Genomic DNA, 24,123 nt, shown 5'->3' with positions numbered 1-24,123 from the left:
ATTATTGTATGGGAGTCTAAGTCTCTTTGTAAGTCTCTAAGGACTTGCTTTATGAATCTGGGTGCTCCTGTATTGGGTGCATATATATTTAGGATAGTTAGCTCTTCCTGATGAATTGATCCCTTTACCATTATGTAAAGGCCTTCTTTGTCTCTTTTGATCTTTGATGGTTTAAAGTCTGTTTTATCAGAGACTAGTATTGCAACCCCTGCTTTTTTTTTGTTTTGTTTTGTTTTCCATTTGCTTGGTAGATCTTCCTCCATCCCTTTATTTTGAGCCTATATGTGTCTCTGCATGTGAGATGGGTCTCCTGAATACAGCACACTGATGGGTCTTGACTCTTTATCCAATTTGCCAGTCTGTGTCTTTTAATTGGACCATTTAGTCCATTTACATTTAAGGTTAATATTGTTATGTGTGAACTTGATCCTGTCATTATATTAGCTGGTTATTTTGCTCGTTAGTTGATGCAGTTTCTTCCTGGCATTGATGGTCTTTACATTTTGGCATGTTTTTGCAATGGCTGAGACCAGTTGTTCCTTTCCATGTTTAGTGTTTCCTTCAGGATCTCTTGTAGGGCAGGCCTGGTGGTGACAAAATCTCTAAGCATTTGCTTGTCTGTAAAGGATTTTATTTCTCCTTCACTTATGAAACTTAGTTTGGCTGAATATGAAATTCTGGGTTGAAAATTCTTTTTTTTAAGAATGTTGAATATTGGCCACCACTCTCTTCTGGCTTATAGAGTTTCTGCCGAGAGATCTGCTGTTAGTCTGATGGGCTTCCCTTTGTGGGTAACCCGACCTTTCTCTCTGGCTGCCCTTAACATTTTTTCCTTCATTTCAACTTTGGTGAATCTGACAATTATGTGTCTTGGAGTTGCTCTTCTCGAGGAGTATCTTTGTGGTGTTCTCTGTATTTCCTGAACTTGAATGTTGGCCTGCCTTACTAGGTTAGGGAAGTTCTCCTGGATGATATCCTGCAGAGTGTTTTCCAACTTGGTTCCATTTTCCCCATCACTTTCAGGCACACCAATCAGACGTAGATTTGGTCTTTTCACATAATCCCATATTTCTTGGAGGCTTTGTTCATTTCTTTTTACTCTTTTTTTCTCTACACTTTTCTTCTCACTTCATTTCATTCATTGGATCTTCAATCACTGATACTCTTTCTTCCAGTTGATCGAGTCGGTTACTGAAGCTTGTGCATTTGTCACGTAGTTCTCATGTCATGGTTTTCATCTCTATCAGTTCGTTCTCTGCAGTGGTCTTCTCTGCAGTGATTATTCTAGTTATCCATTCTTCCATTCTTTTTTCAAGGTTTTTAGTGTCTTTGCACTGGTTACATAGTTCCTCCTTTAGCTCTGAGAAGTTTGATCGACTGAAGCCTTCTTCTCTCAACTCGTCAAAGTCATTCTCCATCCAGCTTTGTTCTGTTGCTGGCGATGAGCTGCGTTCCTTTGGAGGGGGAGATGCGCTCTGATTTTTTGCATTTCCAGCTTTTCTGCCCTGCTTTTTCCCCATCTTTATGGTTTTATCTGCCTTTGGTCTTTGACGATGGTGACGTACTGATGGGGTTTTGGTGTGGGTGTCCTTTCTGTTTGTTAGTTTTCCTTCTAACAGTCAGGACCCTCAGCTGCAGGTCTGTTGGAGTTTGCTTGAGGTCCACTCCAGACCCTGTTTGCCTGGGTATCAGCAGCGGAGGCTGCAGAAGATAGAATATTGCTGAACAGCGAGTGTTGCTGTCTGATTCTTGCTCTGGAAGCTTCGTCTCAGAGGTGTACCCAGCCATGTGAGGTGTGAGGTGTTGGTCTGCACCTAGTGGGGGATGTCTCCCAGTTAGGCTACTCAGGGGTCAGGTACCAACTTGAGCAGGCAGTCTGTCTGTTCTCAGACCTCAGCCTCTGTGCTGGGAGAACCACTGCTCTCTTCATAGCTGATTTTCCAGGTGTTGTATGTCTCAGTTTCCCTTGGCTAGGAAAAGGAATTCCCTTCCGCCTTGTGCTTCCCAGGTGAGGCGATGCCTCGCCCTGCTTCAGCTCTCGCTGGTCGGGCTGCACCCGCTGACCAACATCGACTATCTGACACGCCTCAGTGAGATGAACCTGGTACCTCAGTTGAAAATGCAGAAATCACCCGTCTTCTGTGTCGCTCATGCTGGGAGCTGGAGGCTGGAGCTGTTCCTATTCGGCCATCTTGGGCGCCCCCCTCCTTTACTTTTTTAAAATGTGAAATTTTTTCATTTAACTTTTTTTCTTTTCTTTTTTTTTTTTTTTGACACAGAGTCTCACTCTGTTGCCCAAGCTGGAGTGCAGTGGCACAATCTTGGCTCACTGCAACCTCCACCTCCCAGGTTCAAGCGATTCTCCTGCCTCAGCCTCCCAAGTAGCTGGAATTACAGTGCCTGCCACCATGCCCAGCTAATTTTTATATTTTTAGTAGAGACAAGGTTTCACCATGTTGGCCAGGCTGATCTCAAACTTCTGACCTCAGGTGATCCACCCGCCTTGGCCTCCCAAAATGCTGGGATTACAGGCGTGAGCCACCAGGCCCGGTCCATTTAACTTTCTAGCTTAATTTTGCTATGGTCAGAGAACATCGTCCCTGTTATATCTGGTATTTGAAATTTGTCAATACTTGCTTAATGGCCTGATACATGATTCGCTTTTGTAAATTAAATGTCTCAAATTTGCTTAGGAAGAATGTGTAGTCTCTGATTTAGGGACACAAAATTCTGTATACTTCCACTGATCAAACTTGTGAAGTGTGTATTCAGATCTGATTTCTTTTGTCTGCTTAAGTTCTCAGTAGCTGATAGAGACTTGTCAAGCTCTTCCAAAAGATGAGGATGGATTTCTCTCATTCTCCCTATTTCTCCTATATATTTTGAGGCTATTGATACTAGGTGTTTAAAATTCTGATACCTTCTTGATGAGTTAATCTTTTTGTCATTTTGTAGTGACCCTTTTGGTCCCTGCTGCTGTTGACCTTGTCGGGTATTCACGTGGCTGCATCAGCTTTCTTTTGGTTAGTATTTGTCCACTTCTGATTTTTCCGTCCCTTGGCTTCCAGTCTTCCCTGTGTTGTCATGCTTTAGATGATTTCTTTTAGATGCATATAGCTAGGTGGCGGTGGTTTTTAATTGAATCTGAAAACTGCATATCTTTTTTTTTTTTGAGACGGAGTCTCGCTCAGTTGCCCAGGCTGGAGTGCAGTGGCCCGATCTCAGCTCACTGCAAGCTCCGCCTCCCAGGTTTACGCCATTCTCCTGCCTCAGCCTCCAGAGTAGCTGGGACTACTGGCGCTCGCCACCTCGCCCAGCTCGTTTCTTTTGTATTTTTTAGTAGAGACAGGGTTTCACCGTGTTAGCCAGGATGGTCTCGATCTCCTGACCTCATGATCCGCCCATCTTAATAGAGCCTTTAGTCCATTGTTATTGGTATATTTGGACTTGTTTTCACCATCTGACTGCAGATAACCATTTGTCCTGTCTTTTGTGTGTCCTCTTTCTCTCTCCAGATATAAACTTTATATTCAATTTCTATTCTTTTCAGTGATCACATATGGGGTATTCTTATTTAACTTAAAAAAATATTAAAGTTGAACACTATCTTTACTCCCCTCCTGTAAAATAGAAGGACTTTTGAGCACCTTAGCTTCACTCTCCTGCCTGACATGCACACACTCACACATATGTGTATATGTGTGTGTATGTATACATGTACATCCACACATAAATACTTTTGACCTTCATAAATCCCTCTTCTCAGATAATACTATTGTTGTGTTGTTGTTGTTGTTGTTGTTGTTGTTTTATATCGCCCATGTTTGTTTGACATAACTACATATTGGCCATTTTATATGTCTGTTGTGTTAGTGTCTCAGACTGTACTAGAATCATTTTCCTCCTCCATGAAGTACTTACTGTAGAAATTCTTTTAGAGCAGACTTCTTGGTGGTGAATTCCCTGTTTTTGTTTATACATGTTTTTGTTTCATCCTTGTTCTTGGACAGTAGTATTGAGGGACATGCAATTCTGTGTGGTGGTCATTTTCTTTAATGATTATAGCCATTATGCCACCATCTGCTGGCTTCCATTGAGCTGTTGAAAAAGCTGTTGTTTTAATGGTGGGTCCTTTGTAGGGAACCTTTTTTTTTTCTTCTCTAGTTTCTTTCAGGTTCTTTATCTTCGATTTTCTACGGTTTTACTGTTAGATGTGGTTTATTGGAATCTTTCTGCTTGAGATATATAGTGTTTCTTGGATCTATGAAGTCTTTCTAAAAATTGATTTTGGAAAATATTCAACCATTAACTCCTTAAATAATTCCTCTTTTTTAGTCTCTCCACTTTCCCCTCTGGAACTCTAATCAGAGGATGTTAGAGATTCTCATTGTCTCCACATTTTTTAACCATCTCTCTTTCATATTTTCTATCTCCTTACCTCTCTCTGTTGCGTAATGCCTAAAGTTTTTGCAAAGATTATCCAGTTCACCTTTTTTTAAAAAAAGTATCTTCATTGTTGATAGTTTCTTGCTGCATGTTCATGTATGCCCTCTTTTTAAATTGTATTCTTTTTTTTTTTTTTTTTTTTTTTGAGAGGGAGTCTCGCTCTGTCGCCCAGGCTGGAGTGCAGTGGCCGGATCTCAGCTCACTGCAAACTCCGCCTCCCGGGTTCACGCCATTCTCCTGCCTCAGCCTCCCGAGTAGCTGGGACTACAGGCGCCCGCCACCTCGCCCGGCTAGTTTTTTGTATTTTTTAGTAGAGACGGGGTTTCACCGTGTTAGCCAGGATGGTCTCGATCTCCTGACCTCGTAATCCACCCGTCTTGGCCTCCCAAAGTGCTGGGATTACAGGCTTGAGCCACTGCGCCCGGACCTTAAATTGTATTCTTATTCTTTAAATATTTCATACACAGCTGTTGCATTTTCTATATCTGACGATTGAAACATGCTCAGTCTTTGGGGGTCTAATTCTGTCATTTATTGCTTCTGTTGCCTCTCACTCAAATGGTTTGTCACCTTAGTGTTTTGTGAGCTTATGCGTGATTTTAATTTGTAGGAATACTCCAGGCTTAACTTGTGGAAACCTCCTGCAAAAAGGGCTTGCTTCTGCCTCTGCTGGCGAGATGGGGGCGGGACTCCTGTCCCGGGACCCAAACAACCTTCCTTGAGTGTCTTGGGTTGAAAGCAAAGCTGTAGACCCTGTTCTTGTGACCCCGCCAAAACCATGCTGTCCCAGCTTAGGGCACCCCCACTCTGCCATGCTGCCTGTGCGGCCAGATGATGTCCTGCTAATGTGGCTTCTATAGCTTGTCTTCTGCCTAACTCTCAGGCTCCATGGCCCTGGCTTCCAGATGTGGCCGTCTTGGCCTCAGGCATTCCTGCCTTGGACTCTGGCTGCCAGGGCTGTGGGGACCACCTCCTCCATGCAGTCCAGACTCAGCTCTTGTTGTTTGTGTTTGTTTACCTCATGCCTCACTTACCTTTTGTGAAACCATCGGGATCCCCACTGGGCGTGATGGCTCATGCCTGTAATCCCAGCACTTTGGGAGGTCAAGGTGGGTAGATCACCTGAGGTCAGGAATTTAAGACCAGCCTGACCAACATGGTGAAACCCAATCTCTACGAAAAATACAAAAAATTAGCTGGGTGTGGTGGTGTGCACCTGTAGTCTCAGCTACTCGGGAGGCTGAGACAAGAGAATTGTTTGAACCCAGGAGGCAGAGGTTGCAGTGAGCCAAGATCACACCATTGTACTCTGGCCTAGGCAACAGAGTGAGACTTTGTCTCAAAAAATAAAAGGTGGGGGGGCGTAGGGCGCTGAGCATGGTGGCTCATGCCTGTAATCCCAGCACTTTGGGAGGCCAAGGTGGGCAGATCACAAGGTCAGGAGACTGAGACCAGCCTGGCCAACATGGTGAAACCCCACTCTACTAAAATACAAAAAATTAGCTGAGCGTGGTGGCGCACACCTGTAGTCCCAGGAAGCTGAGGCAGGGGAATCGCTTGAACCCGGGAGGCAGAGGTTGCAGTGAGCCAAGATCGGGCCACTGCCCTCCAGCCTGGCGACACAGCAAGACTCCATCTCAAAAAAAAGAAAAGAAAACCATCGGGATCCCCAAGAATGTTCCCTCTCTGGTGTCCAGTTGTTTCAGAGGAAGAAGGGCATCATGAGTGACCAGGGTCCAAGTTATTTTATTTTTCAGTAGGATTGGAATTTTGGTAACACAGAACCCTGTTATGTTTGGAGGAAACAAGTTCCTCAAAGTTCATTGCTTTTTCCTCTGTTCCCAGCTCCGCTCTGCATTGGATAAAACAGAAGAGCTTGAGGTGAGCAACGGCCACTTAGTGAAGCGTCTGGAAAAAATGAAAGCAAATCGGAGTGCACTGTTGTCCCAGCAGTAAATTCCAGCTCTGAACAGGCAACTGGTTGGTGACTGGAGAGCATTGTTTCATAGGCTTTTCTCTGTCCTGTCTGGGAGCACTGCTTCTTCCCCTGCCTCCTGAGAGAAGAAGATCGCGGCAAGCTTGGCACTTAGGGGCTCCCATGCCATGGCTCACCCGAGGAAGCCCCAGCAGCCACCAGGTGCCTCTGTGTGCAGACCCCTGGCCTGGGCTGGGGCCGACACTCAGAACCTGCAGGTACTTCATAAGCACATGGGGGCCTCGAGGGAGTTCTGTGTCTGACCGCACAGCAGCCTCTGAATACCACTGGAAATGGTGATCAAAGTAAAGATTCAGTTGGGACTTGAGTTCTTTTTTTTTTCATGTGTCTTGCTGAAGATTAAGGGGAAATGTTACAGTGTTGGGACTTCCTTTCATGGCAGAATCTACAATTTGAGCGACTTCAGTAGTATCTCTTAGTCTACGCTTTTCATACACAAAACACTGTGGAACCACAAGCCATTACCAAGCAAAACTCTTTCACTGGAAACAAGGGGGCAGTCTAGTAGTAAAAGTGACCTTAAGAAGACTCTTTACAGGCAACAAATGAAGATTTTCTAAGGGATTTTTGCATCAGTTCAGTCATAGGAATACTTTTTTCCAGGGTAATTAGGCAAAGCTTCACTGAAAATGACAGCTTTTCATTTGCATTATTTAATCCTTATATTTGGAATTGAAGTTGTTAACTTCTTTTAAAGAATGTACTATTAGAAAAATTAAAAGTGAAATGTTGAGAGACTTCAGCAATGTGGTTTTAATTTTTTTCCACTGAGAAAGAAGATCTTTAATTTCATATTAACGGTTCTGTATATTTTGGGTCTTTTTTTATTTTTTAAGAATATCAAATCAATTCATTTTTCTTTCCCTATTTTTTAAAAAAAGGCATTTTCACAGAATGAGTGCACTTAAAAAGTGAAGTGAAGAAGGAGGTAACAGTAGAGATGATGGCGATATCATCAAGGACAAAAGTAAAAACGTTTAGCTACCTGCTGATTTTTAGTGACTGTTCATATATGTTGTATTTCAAATATGGCTGGTGAAGCCAGCCAGCTTTTCCGGACATTATCAAGTGGAAACCACATCAGTATCATCCAAAACCATATCTAGTCTTAACACACGGAGAATGCTGGAGTGAGGGTTGTGAGTTCAGGGTGTATAATTAAGAAAACACTCACAGAGTAATGCTAGGAGTCACCAGCATCCATCCCCCAGAACTGTATGGATCCAGGATATACACAGCTGCATTGCATTAAGAAAGAGATGCAATCTCTATTAAAATACACAGATTTTTGTATCTCCTTGTGCAGAGGATATTTGCCACTGCCCATTGGGAGGCAGACAAGTTATAGGGGGCTGGGGGCCAACACTGGCAAGTAGGAAACCACAGGTAAGGACAGGTAAGCAAAACGTGCTGGCAGGTGGGCACCACTGGGAGACCCACACTGCACACCCGGGCACCGTATGAACAGGAAGGAGGAAGGAAGCTGGACAAAGCCCCTCGGGGACCCTGTCCTGACCATGCTGGGCCCACCAGCAAAGGGGAGATGTTCAGTTCATTGTCCCATCCTTCAGGTTTCTTCCACAACATCTGAATACAAACATGTTTAACCGGGAAAATGTCTATGTCAGTCACGAATAACACCAGTAGCAAACACTCACACAGCACGCAGACATGCTCGGCAGCATGCTGACACTTTTAGGTATTTTTCACTCATAATTTTCACATATTTTCACTCATTTCCTTTGCACAGAAATTCTATGAGGTAGATGCTGTTATTAAATCCACATTACAGATGAGGGAACCAGGGTCCAGGAAGGTGAACTGGCCAGAAGTCTCCCAGCTGGTTAAGTACAGGGCTGCAAGGCATCGATTCCCAGGTGTCTCACTGCCCTGAGAAGATGGTGTTTTCCCTATCAGTGGCTCTGAAGAAGTCAAGCCTTCAGTCTCTACCTTTCCCACCAATTCTTTTGGAAACAGCAAACCAATGTTACACACACTTCCTAATCCAGAGGAAGCTAGAACACGATTTTTAAATTTATTTAGTAGAATAAAACTTTTTTTTTTTGCAGATGTAGCTAATGGAAATTGTTGCTGGCTTTTTTCATCCTTGCAACCTAGCGTTTCTCAGCCTCAGGACGACGGTCGTCTGGAGCTGGGTCGTTCTTGGTGGCTGGGGTGGCTGTCCCCTGCACCGTGGGCTTTTCCCAACACCCAGGAGGCAGAGGTTGCAGTGAGCCAAGATCACACCATTGCACTCCAGCCAGTGACAGAGCAAGACTCTGTCTCAAAAAAAAAAAGAAGAAAAAATGATTTTTTGGTATTCCCTTTAATTTTATGAAATAGTAACACAGATCAAGTATTTATGATGAAAACTTTGCCTGAATTGAAATATGCTGTAAATATAAAATATATACTGACTTGAAATTTTGCTATTAAAAAAAACATAAAATATCTTATTAACAATTTTAAAATGTGTATTACATGGCAAAATGATAATTTAGATATATTGGGTTAAATACAGCGTATTGTTAAAATGAATTTCATCTGTTTATTTTTTTAAATATAGGTATTAGAAAATTTAAAATTACATATATGGCTCATATAATGTTTCTATTGGACAGTGCTGCTCTAGACATTCAAATGGCCAGGACTTTTTCATCCTCAGGTGTTAGCTTAAATGTCACTCTGTGAAGCCTTTCTTAACCAGACAGCTAAAGCAGCAAATTCCCCAAATGTACACACTCTTGACCACATGTACCTTAGCTTGCTCTCTATCCCACTAGCTGCTTTCAACTTTTTTCATAGTACCTTTCATTATCCAAAATCCAGCCTGGGCAATGGAATGAGACTGCCTCAATAAAATACAATAAAATTCCAATCTTTCAACAATTCCTATCCCCTTTCTTGATGTGTTTTTCTCACCTTAGCGCTGTCTAACATACAATAAATTTTTCTTTACTGCCTTTCGTCCCCTGCTGGAACGGAAACTCCATGGTCGATGGTAGGGAACTGAGTGTGAAACTCAGGGAATAGAACCAGGTTGGAGATGTAGATTAGGAGTCGTCAGCAAAGATGCAGCTTTCAAATCTTGAGACTAGACTTTCTTAGGGGGAGGGTGTAACTAAGTAGAGGGCACAGGACGCACCTAGAACAATCTAAAAGGGATTAGAGGAGGAGAGGCCAGGAAAGGGGACTGAGAATGATGGCAAAGGGTTACATACTAAGAGATGCAAAAGGCAATAGAGAGTGTAAAAATACAAAACCAGTGCAGCTTACAAAGCCAAGGTTTCTGACATAAACTGAACTCCGTGCCTCCCTCCCACCTGCCCCCACCAGCATGCTCCTCTTCCCCAGATCCTCAGTAATACAAGTGCACCTTCATTCACGCCACCAGCCTGGTCAGAAGCCTCAGTGTTCTGTTGGCCCTTTCCTCTCCCTCATCGCCCCTCCACTCTCATCCTATCAATTCCATTTCAGATCTCCCATGTCTGTCCTTTTCCCATTACCATCGCCAATGCCCCTGGACCAGGCCATCATCATTAGCAACCCGTCCTCCCTGGTCTTCCCAGTTTCAATCTTGTTCACACTTCCAACCCATGAAACTCACTTGTAAAAAACCTGATTATGTCACTACCCCTTCTCCAACTATAATCATTTTTGTTCTTTGCAATAACTCATTGAAGTGGGTACTCTTATACCTCCATTTTATAAAAGAGGAGACTAAAAAAATTAGCTGGGCAGGTGGCACACACTACTTGGGAGGCTGAGGCAGGAGGATGGTTTGAGCCTAGGGGTTAGAGGTTACAGCAAGCAATGATTGCCACTGCACTCCAGACTGGGCGACAGAGCAAGACCCTGTAAGACCCTGTCTCAAAAAAAAAAAAAAAAGAAGATGAAGAAAGAAAAGAAAATAAATAAAGGGGGCACAATGGAGGGTCCTACATTAATATTATTTTGGCCCTGGTTGTAACCACTCTACTGCACTGTGGGGTCAGGAGCCGTGTCTGTCTTGCTCAGCACCATGGCTCAGTGCTGACAACACTACCTGCTACACGATGCTCAGGAGGAGATAGCTGATGGTTTGTCTTCGTTGTCGTGACTACTAATATTACTGTCAGTCATGTGTTTCCCAACATGTTTTATCATGAGCCACGAATTTCTAGGAATGTTAGGAGGGATTCTAAGTAAATAGCTGTATAAACAAATAGCCTTTGGTAACAGTTAAACAGGTGATGAGTTTACTCGTTGAGAAGCATCTGTCATTGGGATTCCTTAACAGGGAGACAGATTAGATAACATTTCACAAACTTTGAACATGGAACCCGTTTCTTCACAGAGCCTTCTGGGATCAGGGCTCTGCAGAACACATTAGGAAATGCACTTCTAGCCTCAAGGTCAGGCACAAGCATATACACTCCTAACCTGAGTCCCTACTCCCAAGCCTGCCTCCAGGTGCACCCCCGCTATCCTTCCCCGCAATGTTGTTTACAGTCCAGAGAGCAAAATTCTATTCTCCTCTCACTACAGAAAGCCCTGGGAGTTGCAGATGGCATGTGAGGCACATGTCTGCTTAAGAGGATGAACCCAGGAGGGTCTTCAGCTGTTCTTTAGGTGTGGCCACTATGTTTCAAGATGACAAGCAAAACTATAGCTTCATTCACTGAACTACTCATGCCTTACCCTCTTCATCAAGATTTCTTTGTTCCACCATTTTTCCTACTTTCAGAGCCCTATGTTCTCTCTCAGGAGCTGGTTTATCCAAATATATGAAGGTAGAAGCAGAAGGGTTGATTCACAAACTTTCATAAATGAGAATAATATAATCATTATGTTATTGATTTGGTTGGTCATAGCCTTCAGCATGTTTTTGACCAAACTTATTAATATGTTTATGGGGGCTGGGAACAGGGTGAAGAACAGGAAGAGTTTTGATGGTCTACTACTGCTGAAGCCCAGCCTTACTTATCAATATAGATGGGAAACTATAGATCCTGAAAAGATTTCATAAAGACAAAGTAGACAGAAATAGAAGGGTAGTTCTGCAATATTGTTAAAAATACTATCTCAAACAGTTAACATCACATTTGGTAGAAAAACAGCAAATTGACACATTTACATTTAAATCTGGAAGAAAAAAAGATGCCTTGAAGCCCTAAAGTTTAGCACTACTGTAAAGTTTCAGACAGCACAGCAAAACACAAAATAGTAATAAGATATAATATTGGAAAACTGGCAACATAAGTATTGTTTGTACTCAATTGCAAAACTACAGATGAAGTAATGAGAATTCCTTAAAATACTAGGATATGTGATTAATGTTCAGAAATCAATAGCTTTCCTATGTATCAAAACTTACCAGTTAGATTTAGAATATCTAACTAAAGATTAGTTCATTAGGATCTCATAATCGCAAACAAAAACCATCCAAAAGGCCAGGCACAGTGGCTCACGCCTGTAATCCCAGCATTTTGGGAGGCCGAGGCAGGTGGATCACGAGGTCAGGAGATCGAGACCATCCTGACTAACACGGTGAAACCCCATCTCTATTAAAAATACAACAAATTAGATGGGCGTGGTGGCTGGCGCCTGTAGTCCCAGCTACTTGGGAGGCTGAACCTGGGAGGCAGAGCTTGCAGTGAGCCGAGATTGCGCCACTGCACTCCAGCCTGGGGGACAGAGTGAGACTCCGTCTCAAAAAAAAAAAAAAAAAAAACCCCACCCAAAAAAAGCCTCCCCTACAAACCGAAGCAATAATAATAATCCTAAGAAATAGAAGAACCTACATTAGGAAATTTATATACTCTGCTGAGATACAAGACACAAAAAACTATAGAAAGATGTAAGAATAAATATCATAAAGATAAAACTTTCATATTTATATATTTAGCACATTTCTTATCTATTTTTTTTATTTTATTTATTTTATTTATTTATTTATTTATTTTTTGAGACGAATCTTGCTCTGTTGCCCAGGCTGGAGTGCAGTGGTGCAATCTTGGCTCACTGCAAGCTCTACCTCCCAGGTTCATGTCATTCTCCTGCCTCAGCCTCCTGAGTAGCTGGGACTACAGGCGCCCGCCACCACGCCCAGCTAATTTTTTGTATTTTTAGTAGAGAAGGGGTTTCACCATGTTAGCCAGGTTGGTCTCGATCTCTTGACCTTGTGATCCGCCTGCCTCGGCCTCCCAAAGTGCTGGGATTACAGGCATGAGCCACCGCACCCCACCAGATTTAATACATTTCTTTGAGAACCCCTTTGAGATTTTTGGGGAGGTAATCTCACAAAATTATTGTTTTTTTTTTTTTTTCTTTCTTTTTTATAAGAAAATAAAGATCTCACTCTCGCTCAGGCTGGAGTGCAGTGGCGTGTACTGGAGTACACAGAGCTCACTGCAGCCTCAAACTCCTGACCTCAAGCAACCCTCCTGTCTCATCCTCCAAAAGTGCTGGGATTACAGGCATGAGCCACTATGCCCGGCAAGCAACAAAATTATTCTAATATTCACCTGGAAGTTTAAAAAAAAAATTGCAACCAGACTAGATGACTTTGATAAAACAACAGTTGAGGGGGCCTCTGCCAGGTATTTTCAGTGTTACAAAGGTGCAAGGATAGACAGGTCCCTGCAATGGGGCAACCCCGCCTTGCTCAAAAGGGCCCAGCTGCTCTGCTCTGCGTTATTTTCTGCACTCCCTGAGGATTCCCAGGGTGTGGCTTCCATGCTACTGAGACTGCTTCACAAACACAGCGCCCTTTTCTGCATCCTGTCTGTTCCACACATTTTAGCCCCCAGTAAGTTGTGTTGTATCAGTTAGACTGTACGTTCTTCAAGAACTGCCGTAAGCTTTTCATTCCATGGCCTGCCTGATGCAGAGCAAGACCTCAGTAGGTGTTTGCGGAATAAGAAATTCTAACAGCTCCTGAATAGAGAGGTTAAAAATGTCTAAAGGCATCACAGTCCATGTGGGAGAGCAGCTCCATGGTTTCTCTCTATAGATAGCTCCTCAAAAATACCCACAGCGAGGCTCTGTGAGAAACAGGATTATAGGAGATTTCTATTTTCTTTTTCACCCTTTTCTGCATTTTCTACATCAAACACATGTGACTTTAATAACGTTAAAATATTTCAAAGTTGTAAGGAAAAAATTAAGTGTAAAAAATCAAATCATAAAAGGCACAAATCAAAGTTATTGCGTAACTGGGCATGGTGGCTCACATCTGTAATCCCAGCACTTTGGGAGGCCAAAGCGGGCAGATCACTTGAGGTTAGGAGTTCGAGACCAGCCTGGCCAACATGGCAAAACCCCATCTCTAAAAAAGATAGCTGTGTGTGATGGTGCAAGCCTGTAATCCCAGCTACTCGAGAGGCTGAGGCAGGAGAATGACTTGAACCTAGGAGACAGAGGTTGCAGTGAGCCAAGATCGTGCCACTGCACTCCAGTCTGGGTGACAAGAGTAAGACCATGTCTCAAAAACAAACAAACAAAAACTATTGTTTGAATATGATTATTTTGAACTTGAGCTGGAGTAAGAATCTCTAATATCACTGAAAATAAAGACAAAGAGACTGATGGATTTAATAAAAATGTAAAATTTCACATCAAAACAATATAATCCCCAAATCAATTACATAAGTCCAAACGTGGTAGAGCTCCCTGGCAGAAAAGGCAGAACCACTAGCTTCATACACAGACACAGGAAATTCGGAACAAGAGGAGCAAGAGTCCCATGCCATAGGGCCAATGGGGAGTATCTGGAGACAGTGTCAAAAAAAACTCAAAGTGGGCCAGGCGTGGTGGCTCAAGCCAGTAATCCCAGCACTTTGGGAGGCCAAAGCGGGTGGATCACTTGAGGTCAGGAGTTCGAGACCAGCCTGGCCAACATGGTGGAACCCCATCTCTATTAAAAACACAAAAACTAGCTGAGCGTGGTGGCAGGCACCTGTAATCCCAGCTACTGGGAGGCTAAGGCAGGAGAATCGCTTGAACTTGGGAGGCGGAGGTTGCATTGATCTGAGATTGTGCCACTGCACTCCAGCCTGGGCAACAGAACCAGGCTGTCTCAAAAAACAAAACTAAACACCTCAAAGAGCCTAGAGGAAGGCAAAACAAGGACACTGAATCCCACAGTTACACAAAAACAGCTGAGGTCACTTAAGTGGGAATGTTTCTTCCCCTTGCAGTAGCAGGAGGCTTGGTGTGTCCCATGCAAACAGCCCATTTGCCCTTCAACCCGCCTCCCTGCCAACACGCGGCAGCCCCTCCTGCCACCTGCTCAGTGACTTGCCTGTAAGCACAGCATCACTGTCCGGCGCAGCTTACCTTTTCTGTAGCCTGGTGACACATGTGATGTCTGTGCTCAGCCCGTCCACTCATAACACATCTCATCTCCATTCCCCGAATCCCAATCATCCTCCCTAAGGACGGCATGATCACTGTCTTCGATGGTTTAAAAGGTTGATATATGAAAGATTTGACTCTGTGTTGTACCCACTCACAGGGTGGAGAAGAGACCAACAGTGAAATAAGCATTTGGCAAATGTCTGTTCAGCAGAGGAATTTCTCAAAATTCTAACAGTGCTGGAGCAGTCAGAGAAACGCCAAGGGCCTAGAGTAGAATGTGGTTTCCAGCTGTCTTGACATCAGGGCTGCTGGCCCACAGACACACTTCCAGAGCCACCTCTTCCAGGGTCACCATGGCCCAGTCCTGCTCCAGATGCCATCTGCCCAACAGCCCAGGGGAGAGTGTCCAGCCTCCTAATGTGAGCCTCAGTCTGAACCCCTTTCTATAACAGAGGCCAGACCTCATAATCTCATCAGCAGCTCTGGCCTGCTGGTGCCGTGGCTGCCCTCTCCAGCCACTGGTGTTAACTTCAAATGATATAGGGACTTCCAAATGAAATCCACGTAAAAGGATAGGCCATATCACTTTAAAAGACACTTGAAAGCACTTTTGGTAACAGCAAGATTTGCAATAAGTGTATTACATCATCCCAAGATCCATGCTTACGGTCCACTGTCCACCCCTGCACCCTCAGCGCCTGGCCCCTGGCAGGCCAAAAGCAATCTGCAGAATGAATGAATGAATGAATGAATGAATGAAGTGCATTTCAGAGGCTGCAGCCTCATTTGAGGGGACAATTTGGGGGTAGGTGCAGTTTTAGAACCCGTCCTCTATCTGCCACCTATCCAAAGTCCCCCATGGCTCAACAATCAAGTGCATGTTTAGACTAATAAGCAAATGAAGTCATCTGCAGCTCTATCCTGTCCCCACCCCTTCAGGACTGTATCATTTTGTACAGGTTTAAATTCCCTATCAGGGATGACACTAGGCACAAAATATGGGGGGGGGGGGATGCAAAAACTCAGTAATCTAATATTTTAATGCAGTCTTTTAAAAAATCGAAATTAATGCAAAAAATCCATAATAAAATATTCAAATCTAATTTATTTTTATTTATTTATTTTGAGACAGAGTCTCGCTCTGTCGTCATCCAAGCTGGAGTGCAAAGGGGTGATCTCAGCTCACAGCAACCTCCACCTCCTGGGTTCAAGCGACTCTCCTGCCTCAGCCTCCTGAGTAGCTGGGATCACAGGCATCCACCACCACACCCGGCTAATTTTTGTATTTTTAGTAGAGACTGGGTTTCGCCACGTTGGCCAGGCTGGTTTTGAACTCCTGACTTCAGGTGATTCGCCTGCCTTGGCCTCCTAAAGTGCTGGGATTACAGGCGTGAGCCACCGCACCCGGCCCAGAATATTCAAATTTTAAATAAAGACAGGACCAGTAACAATGTACCCTGTGGAGCCATTTTAAGAGTCTGATGTGAAAGGAAAAAATAGGACTGAATTTTTTCATTACTCTTGATCTTTTTTAGAGACTGCATTAAAATATTATTTATCTTGATTGCTGCGATTTTGGCAGCCTCTAAAATCCTGTGCCCGTGACAAATGCCTCACTGGCCTCACCCTAGTCGCGGCCTGACCCTGCTAACGGTATTTCCAGAAGATGGGCAGAGGACAAGCCAAACACCAGGCGGGACCATGCGGCCTGGGAAACAGTTGGGCAAGGAAGCCGGGCCTCTGTCCCACCACTGAGGGCGGAGGGCTCGGCCTGCACCAGACCCAAACGAGGGGCAGTCTGGCCTCTGCTGGCAGAAGCAGCGCTTCCAAGTATTTTCATATGGTGGCTTTGCAGAGCTGCGCGGTCCAGAAGAGGGTTTCACGCTGCAAAGCTGGAAAGTCTTGTGGGCGCTCTGCGCGCCAAGCCAGACGCCCACAATCGCTTCTACGTCACGCAATATTCAAGTACGCGGCCTCCTTCCCGCGCTTTCGCGCCCACAGGCTGGGCCAATCACAGTGCCGCACTTTTCATACTGACCAACAGGCGGTGGGCGGGCCGCCGGTGACCGTTACCCGGCAGGCGCCGCGGCTGCTCTGGTGACGCCACTGGCTCGGAGGCCGCTGCAGAGAGCGGGGCATTGGCCCTTGGAGGCGGCAGCGGCGGTAGGTATCTAGCGGCTCCCAGGTGCGACGGACAGAGACGCGGGGCGGCAGGTCGGGCAGCGAGGCCGGCGAGGGCGAGGCCATGGGCTTGAGCGGTTGGGGATGGCGAACCCCGCGTGTGGCCGGTCCCGGTGGCGAGGCCCGTCCCGCTGAGGCACGCGGGGACTCCTAACGGCGGTGTAGGCGAGGCCAGCGAGGCGGGCTGGGGACTGGCACGTTCCTCGGGTGGCACTGGAGTTTCGGCACCGCAAAAGTCGGTCTCGAACGCAGTCGCGGGGGGCCGGTCACTCAAACGCGGTTATGTCCCTGGGGAAAGCTAGAAATGCGCACATATACTTCTTCTTGTCGCGGAGACTGGTGGAGCCTCTGCTGCGTGGCGGGGACTCTAGCGACAGGGGGACGCGAGGTGCATTCTGTACTCAGGCGTGTGTGCCCTTGAGGACGCGTCGGACGCCCTGGAGGAGGCACCAGCTCCTGACCTAGTGTGAGGGGCCCGGGCGGTTTCCCTAAGAAGCGCGTATTTAAGATGGGATCTGAAGTTGAGCGTGAATTAAAGGTGGGGTGGGGAGTGGGCAGGCGAGAGAAGGAACAGGGCCTGACTTTTTGTATTTTTAGTAGAGACGGGGTTTCACCGTGTTAGCCAGGCTGGTCTCGATCTCCTGACCTCGTGATCCGCCCGCCTCGGCCTCCCAAAGTGCTGGGATTACAGGCGTGAGGCACCGCGCCCGGCCAGGGCCTGACTTTTTAAGGAAATGGAAAGGAGGGTGTATCTGGAAGACACAAAGTGCCCAGGTTAACACAGAGGACCACTGTTGGGTTTTACGGGGCTTATTCAGATTTTAATCTGTCTGAAAACAGTGACAGTCCGTTGCTGAGTTTTAAGCAGGAGCGTAACTTGATTGGATAAGCATTTTAGAAAGATGATTCTGGCCAGATGTGAGATGATTGCCTGCATAGTTGTGAGAGTCAGGAGTTAAAAGTGACAAGACCTCAGGGATAAGGGAGGTGTCAAGGGCGAGTCCTGTGATTTCTGGCTGAGTTCTGGCGATACCATTCCCTGGAGTTTGGTGCACTGGAGGAAATAGTTTGGTAAGTGAGAACTAGAAGAAAATAATAAAAATGGGCATGTACCTAGGAGTAGAGTTGCTGGATCATGTGGTTATCTTGTGTTTAACTTTCTGAGGAACTGCCAGGCTTCTCCAGAGTGGCTGCCCCGTGTTACATTCCCACCGGCAATGGATGAGGGTTCTGATTTCTCCATGACCTGCTCAACACTGTTACTGTTACTGTCATCCTAGTGGGTGTGAAGTGATACCTTTTGGTTTTGATTTGCATTTCCCTCATGACTCTTGATAAATTGAGCATATTTTCATGTGTTTATTGGCTATTTTTATATCCTCTTTGTCAAGTCATTTGCTCATTCTTAATATTGGGTTGTTTGCCTTTTTATTGTTCAGTTGTAAGAGTTTTTTCTATATTCTAGATAATAGACCTCTAGCACATACATGATCTGCAAGTACTTTCGTCATACTACAATTTTCTCTTTGGCAAACGTTTTTAACTTTGGGTGTCTTCATATTTAAGAATGAAGCTTGCAACACACTGCAGATTTCAGAAAATGCAGATTTGAGTGTAGAATCAGATGTGAATGAGAATCCAGCTTGAAATAGTGTTGCTTTTCTCACCAATTTTTTGAAAATGTGTTTTTAAAACTTTACTTAAGTAATGAATGTACTTTCTATGAATAAATTAATAAATATTTGAAAATGTTGCTTTAATTTGTAATATGGTAAGTATTGATGGATATTACCCAAATAAAAAAAATACTCCTTGGGACTCTCAATTTTTTTTTTTTTTTTTTTTTTTTTTGAGACAGAGTTTCACTCTTGTTGCCCAGGCTGGAGTGCAATGGCGTGATCTCGGCTCACTGCAACCTCTGCCTCCTGGATTCAAGTGATTCTCCTGGTTCAGCCTCCTGAGTAGCTGGGATTACAGGCACCCACTACCACACCCAGCTAATTTTTTGTATTTTTAGTAGAGACAGGGTTTCACCATGTTGGCCAGACTGGTCTCAAACTCCTGACCTCAAGTAATCCACCCACCTCGGCCTCCCAAAGTGTTGGGATTACAGGCGTGAGCCACCGTGCCCAGCCAGGGTTCTCAATACTTTTTAAGAATATGAAGAGCTGGCTGGGTGCAGTGGTTCATGCCTATAATCCCAACATTTTGGAAGACTGAGGTAGGTGGATCCCTTGAGCAAGGAGACCATCCTGGGCAGCATGGTGAAGCCCTGTCTCTACGAAAAAGTTATCCAGGCATGGTGGTGCATGCCTGTAGTTCAGCCACTCGGGAGGCTGAGGTGGGAGGATCACCTGAACCCCCCAGGGAGGTTGAGACTGCCGTGATTTGTGTTGCTGCCATAGCACTCCAGCCTCCAGCCTGGGCAACAGAGTGAGACCCTGACCTAAATATATATATGCAATATTTTGAAAAATCAGATGTATCAAATATATATGTATTTGAATTATCTTCCTCACTGCAACCTCCATCTCCTGGGCTCAAGTGATCCTCCCACTTCAGCTTCCCAAGTAGCTGGGAACACAGGCTTGCACCACCATGCCCAACTAATTTCTTGTATTTTTGTTAGAGACGGGTTTCACCATGTTGCCTAGGCTGGTCTGGAACTCCTGAGCTCAAGCATTCTGCCTGCCTTGGCCTCCTAAAGTGCTGGGATTACAAGTGTGAGCCACCACACCTGGCCAGACTAGTTCTTTTTCATACATAATAACTAGTTATCATCTAAGAAGAAGGAATGACTCTTATCTTGGAGCCATTCCTTATTTCTCCTTTTACATTGGGATGCTCTATGCCCTTTCCTGCTTCTTAGCCTGGCTAGCCCCTACTTGACCATCATTTACTTTTTTGATAAGTTTTTCCTTACCTTTATTAATGCAACCATGCTATACAATTATTGTCCACGTAACTGTCTTATTTAACCCCTAATTGTCTTATTTAACTTTGTGAATCCCAAAGTAGGTACAGGTTATATTTTTCTTGGTCAGAATTTTAGTTTTTAATTGCTTTTTATCCTTTTTTCTAGCAAGGATTTGAACATAAAATTAATTGCTTTTTAAAAACAACTAGCAGTTTGAAAAACTCCAAATACATTTTTGAGCATGTTACGTTTTATCCTTTCAGTCAAAATCATACTAAAGGAGTCCTACCCCCAATGGCTAGCTCTTACTCATCATTCAGATCTGAGGTTAAGTAACTCTCTGAAAAGCCTTCACTAATCCTTAGACTAGGTTAAGTCTTCAATATTTCCCATAGCACCTTGTGTTTCTCAAAATATCCAGATTGTAGGAATTTCTTAGGGCAGGGGTTCCCAACCTCCAGCCTGAGCTCTGCCTCCTGTCAGATCAGCAGCAGCATTAGATTCTCATAGGAACTCAAACCCTGTTGTGAACTGTGCATGTGAGGGATCTAGGTTGCGTGCTACCTATGAGAATCTAACTAATGCCTGATGATCTGAGGTGGAACAGTTTCAGCTCAAAGCCACTACCCTACCTCCAATCCTCCAGTCCGTGGAAAAATTATCTTACACAAAACTGGTGTCTGGTACCAAAAAGTTTGTAGACTGTTGTCCTCAAGTATTGTTTCTGAGCCCCAAATTAGGCTGTTGAATCTATATTTTTAATGAGCGCCCCAAGTGATTCTTATATCAGGTAAGTTTGGGAAAACGTACTCTAAATTTATAGAAGATTTACGTGCATCCATCCCCCTTTTAGAAATTGTATGCCTATTGTGCTTCATAGAGCCAGTGACTGATCACCTCTTTGTCCTCAACACTTAACATATAACTTAGAAAACACAGGCTCAGTAATTACTGAATAATATATTAAAGAGTGATTCTCCAAAGAAAGGTACTCATCCCTGAAACTGGAAGTGTAATTGCTTGGTAATAGGGTAGACATATATTTAACATCATTAGAAATTGCCCAGTTTCCAAATGGTTTTAACAATTTGTATTCCCTCAAGCAATGTTGAAGAATTCTAGTTTGTCCACATCCTCACCAATATCTGGTGTTAGCACTCTTTTTAAAAGCCATTTTGGCCAGGTGCAGTAGCTCATGCCTGTAATCCCAGCACTTTGGGAGGCCGAGGCGGGTAGATCGCTTGAGCTCAGGAGTTCAGGACCCAAGTGGATCACTTGAGGTCAGGAGTTCAAGACCAACCTGGCCAACATGGTGAAACCCCATCTGTACTAAAAATACAAAAACTAGCTGTGTGTGGTGGTGGCGCGCCTGTAGTCCTAGCTACAAAGGAGGCTGAGGCAGGAGAATCACTTTGACCTGGGAGGTAGGGGTTGCAGTGAGCCAAGATCACACTACTATACTCCAGCCTGGGCGACAGAGCGAGACACACACACACTCTCTTTCTCTCTGGGTGACAGAGACACACACACACACACAAATTTTAAGCCATTCTAATGAATGTAAAGTGGTACTGTGGTTGTTTAAATTTGCATTTCCCTGATGACTAATGATGTTGAGCATGTTTTCATACTTATAAGCAATTTTAAAAATCTATTTGTACAAGTTATTTATGTAATCTGAATAAGCGTCTTCTTTTGGATATATGGATTGTGAATACTTTATTCCAGTCTTTGGCTTGTGTTTCCATTTTTTTAAGTAATGTCTTTTGATGAGGAGAAATTTCTTAATTTTGCAGAATCCCAATCAACAACTTTTAAATTAACACCTTTTGTGTTCTAAGAAATCTTTGCCTATTCCAAAGTCATGAATATATTCTGTTGTGTTTTGAGAAGCATTATAAATTTGGTTTTCACATTTTAAAATATGATTAATCTCCCTTTTATTGTTGTGTGTGGTGTGGTGTGGGTCCAGGCATTTTTTCCCCTCCAGGTAAAAATCTAGATTGTAGAAATCTACTTGTGCCAGTACCATTTATTGAATATGCCTTAGACCTTTTTTTCTTTTTTCTTTTTTTTGAGACAGAGTCTTGCTTTGTCACCCAGGCTGGGGTGCAGTGGAGCAATCTCGGCTGACTGCAACCTCTGGGGTTCTCCTGCCTCAGCCTCCCAAGTAGCTGGGACTATAAGCGTGTGCCACCATGCCCAGCTAATTTTTGTATTTTTAGTAGAGACAGGGTTTCACCATGTTGGCTAGGCTGGTCTCAAACTCCTGACCTCAGGCGATGCACCCTCCTCAGCCTCCCAAAGTGCTGGGATTATAGGCGTGCGCCACCATGCCTGACCAATACCACATTTTCTTTATCTGGTCTACCGCTGATGGGCATTGGGTTGATTCTGTCTTTGCTATTGTGAATAGCACAGTGATGAATGTACCAGTGCAAGTGTCTTTTTGGTAGAATGATTTATTTTCCTGTTGGTGTATACCTAGTAATGGGATTGCTGGGTCAAATGGTAGCTCTGTTTTAAGTTGAGAAATCTCCAGACTGTTTTCCACAGTAGCTGGACTAATTTACATTCCCACCAACAGTTCCCTTTTCTCCACAGCCTTGCCAGCATCTGTTGTTTTTTGACTTTTTGATAATAGCCATTCTGGCTGGTGTGAGATGGTATTACTTTGTGGTTTTGATTTGCATTTCTCCGATTAGTGATGCTGAGCATTTTTTAATATTTGTTAGCTGCTCATATGTTTTCTCTTGAGATGTGTCTGTTTATGTCCTTTGACAATTTTTTAATAAAGTTGTTTTTCATTTATTGATTTGTTTAAATTCCCTATAGATTCTGGATATTAGGCCAGAATCTATAGATAGCAGATGCATAATTTGCAGATATCTTCCCCCATTCTGCAGGTTGTCTGTTTACTCTGTTGATAGTTTCTTTTGCTGTGCATAAGCTCTTTAGTTTAATTAGGTCCCACTTGTCTTTTTTTTTTTCTTGCAATTGCTTTTGGGGACTTACACATTCTTTGCCAAGGCAAACCCACAGCCAACATTATACTGAACGGGCAGAAGCTCAAACTATTCCTCCTGAGAACTGGAACAAGACAAGGATGCCCACTTTCACCACTCTTCTTCATTGTAGTCCTCGCCAGAGCAATCGAGCAAGAGAAAGAAATAAAAGGCATCCAAATAGGAAGAGAGGAAGTCAAACTGTCTCTGTTTGCAGACTGTATGATTCTATACCTAGAAAACCCCATAGTCTCTGCCTAAAAGCTCCTAGATCTGATAAACAACTTCAGCAAAGTTTCAGGATATATCAATGTACAAAAACCAGTAGCATTTATATGTTATATGAGATATAGCATTTATATAGCATTATATGAGAGTGGAATCAAGAACACAGTCCACTTACAGTAGTCACAAAGAAAATGAAATGCCTAGGAATACAGCTGACCAGGGAGGTGAAGGATCTCTACAAGGAGTACTGTAAAGCACTGCTGAAAGAAATCAGACAACTCAAATAAATGGAATCCATGCTTGTGGATAAAAAGAATAAATATTGTAAAAATGGCCATATTCCCCAAATCAATCTACAGATTTAACACTATTCCTATGAAACTACCAATATTATTTTCACACAATTAGAAAAAAACTATTCTAAATTCATATGGAACCAAAAAAGAGCCTGAAGAGCCAAAGCAATGGGAGAAGGACTCCCTTATTCAAATAAATGGTGCTGGAATAACTGTCTAGTCATATGCAGAAGATTGGAGATAGACATCTACCTTTCACTATATATCAAAATTAACTGAAAATGAATCAAAGATTTAAATGTAAGACCTCAAGGCCAGGTGCAGTGGCTCAGGCCTGTAACCCTAGCACTTTGGGAGGCCATGATGGGGGGACTGCTTGGGCCCAGGAGTTTGAGACCAGTCTAGACAACATAGGGAGACCCTGCCTCTACAGAGAATTTTAAAATTAACCAGGCATGGTATTGTGCACCTGTAGTCCCAGCTACTCAAGGGGGTGGGTGGGGGAGTGCTAAGGTGGGAGGATCACTTGAGCCTGGGAGGTCAAGGCTGCAGTGAGCTCTGATGGCACCACTGCACTCCAGCCTGGGTGACAGAGCAAGACCCTGTCTCAAAAAAATTAACAACAACAACAACAAAAGTAAGACCATAAACTATAAAAATTTTAGAAGACAACCTAGGAAATACTCTTCTTGACATCAGCCTTATTTATTTCTT

General features: G+C 43.9%; 1 protein-coding gene across 4 annotated transcripts in view; it reads left to right on the top strand.

The window, feature by feature from the left end:
• The window catches only part of LRRFIP1 (LRR binding FLII interacting protein 1), a 167,322-nt gene extending 160,138 nt beyond the window's left edge, over positions 1-7,184 (top strand). For 3 of the 4 annotated variants that reach the window (XM_030917056.1, XM_030917053.1, XM_010357959.2), the window contains one exon: positions 6,292-7,184. In XM_030917056.1, coding sequence (XP_030772916.1) covers positions 6,292-6,402 — 111 coding nt within the window. In that variant the 3' untranslated portion in view covers positions 6,403-7,184. The remainder of the gene's footprint in view (positions 1-6,291) is intronic. The other variant, XM_030917054.1, reaches the window with a different exon arrangement.
• The last annotated feature ends 16,939 nt before the right edge of the window (positions 7,185-24,123 follow it).

Source organism: Rhinopithecus roxellana, chromosome 14 (assembly GCF_007565055.1).
Source record: "Rhinopithecus roxellana isolate Shanxi Qingling chromosome 14, ASM756505v1, whole genome shotgun sequence".
Lineage (NCBI taxonomy): Eukaryota > Metazoa > Chordata > Mammalia > Primates > Cercopithecidae > Rhinopithecus > Rhinopithecus roxellana.
The sequence above is the reverse complement of the archived record's forward strand: the minus strand, read 5'-3'. Positions and strand labels throughout refer to the sequence as shown.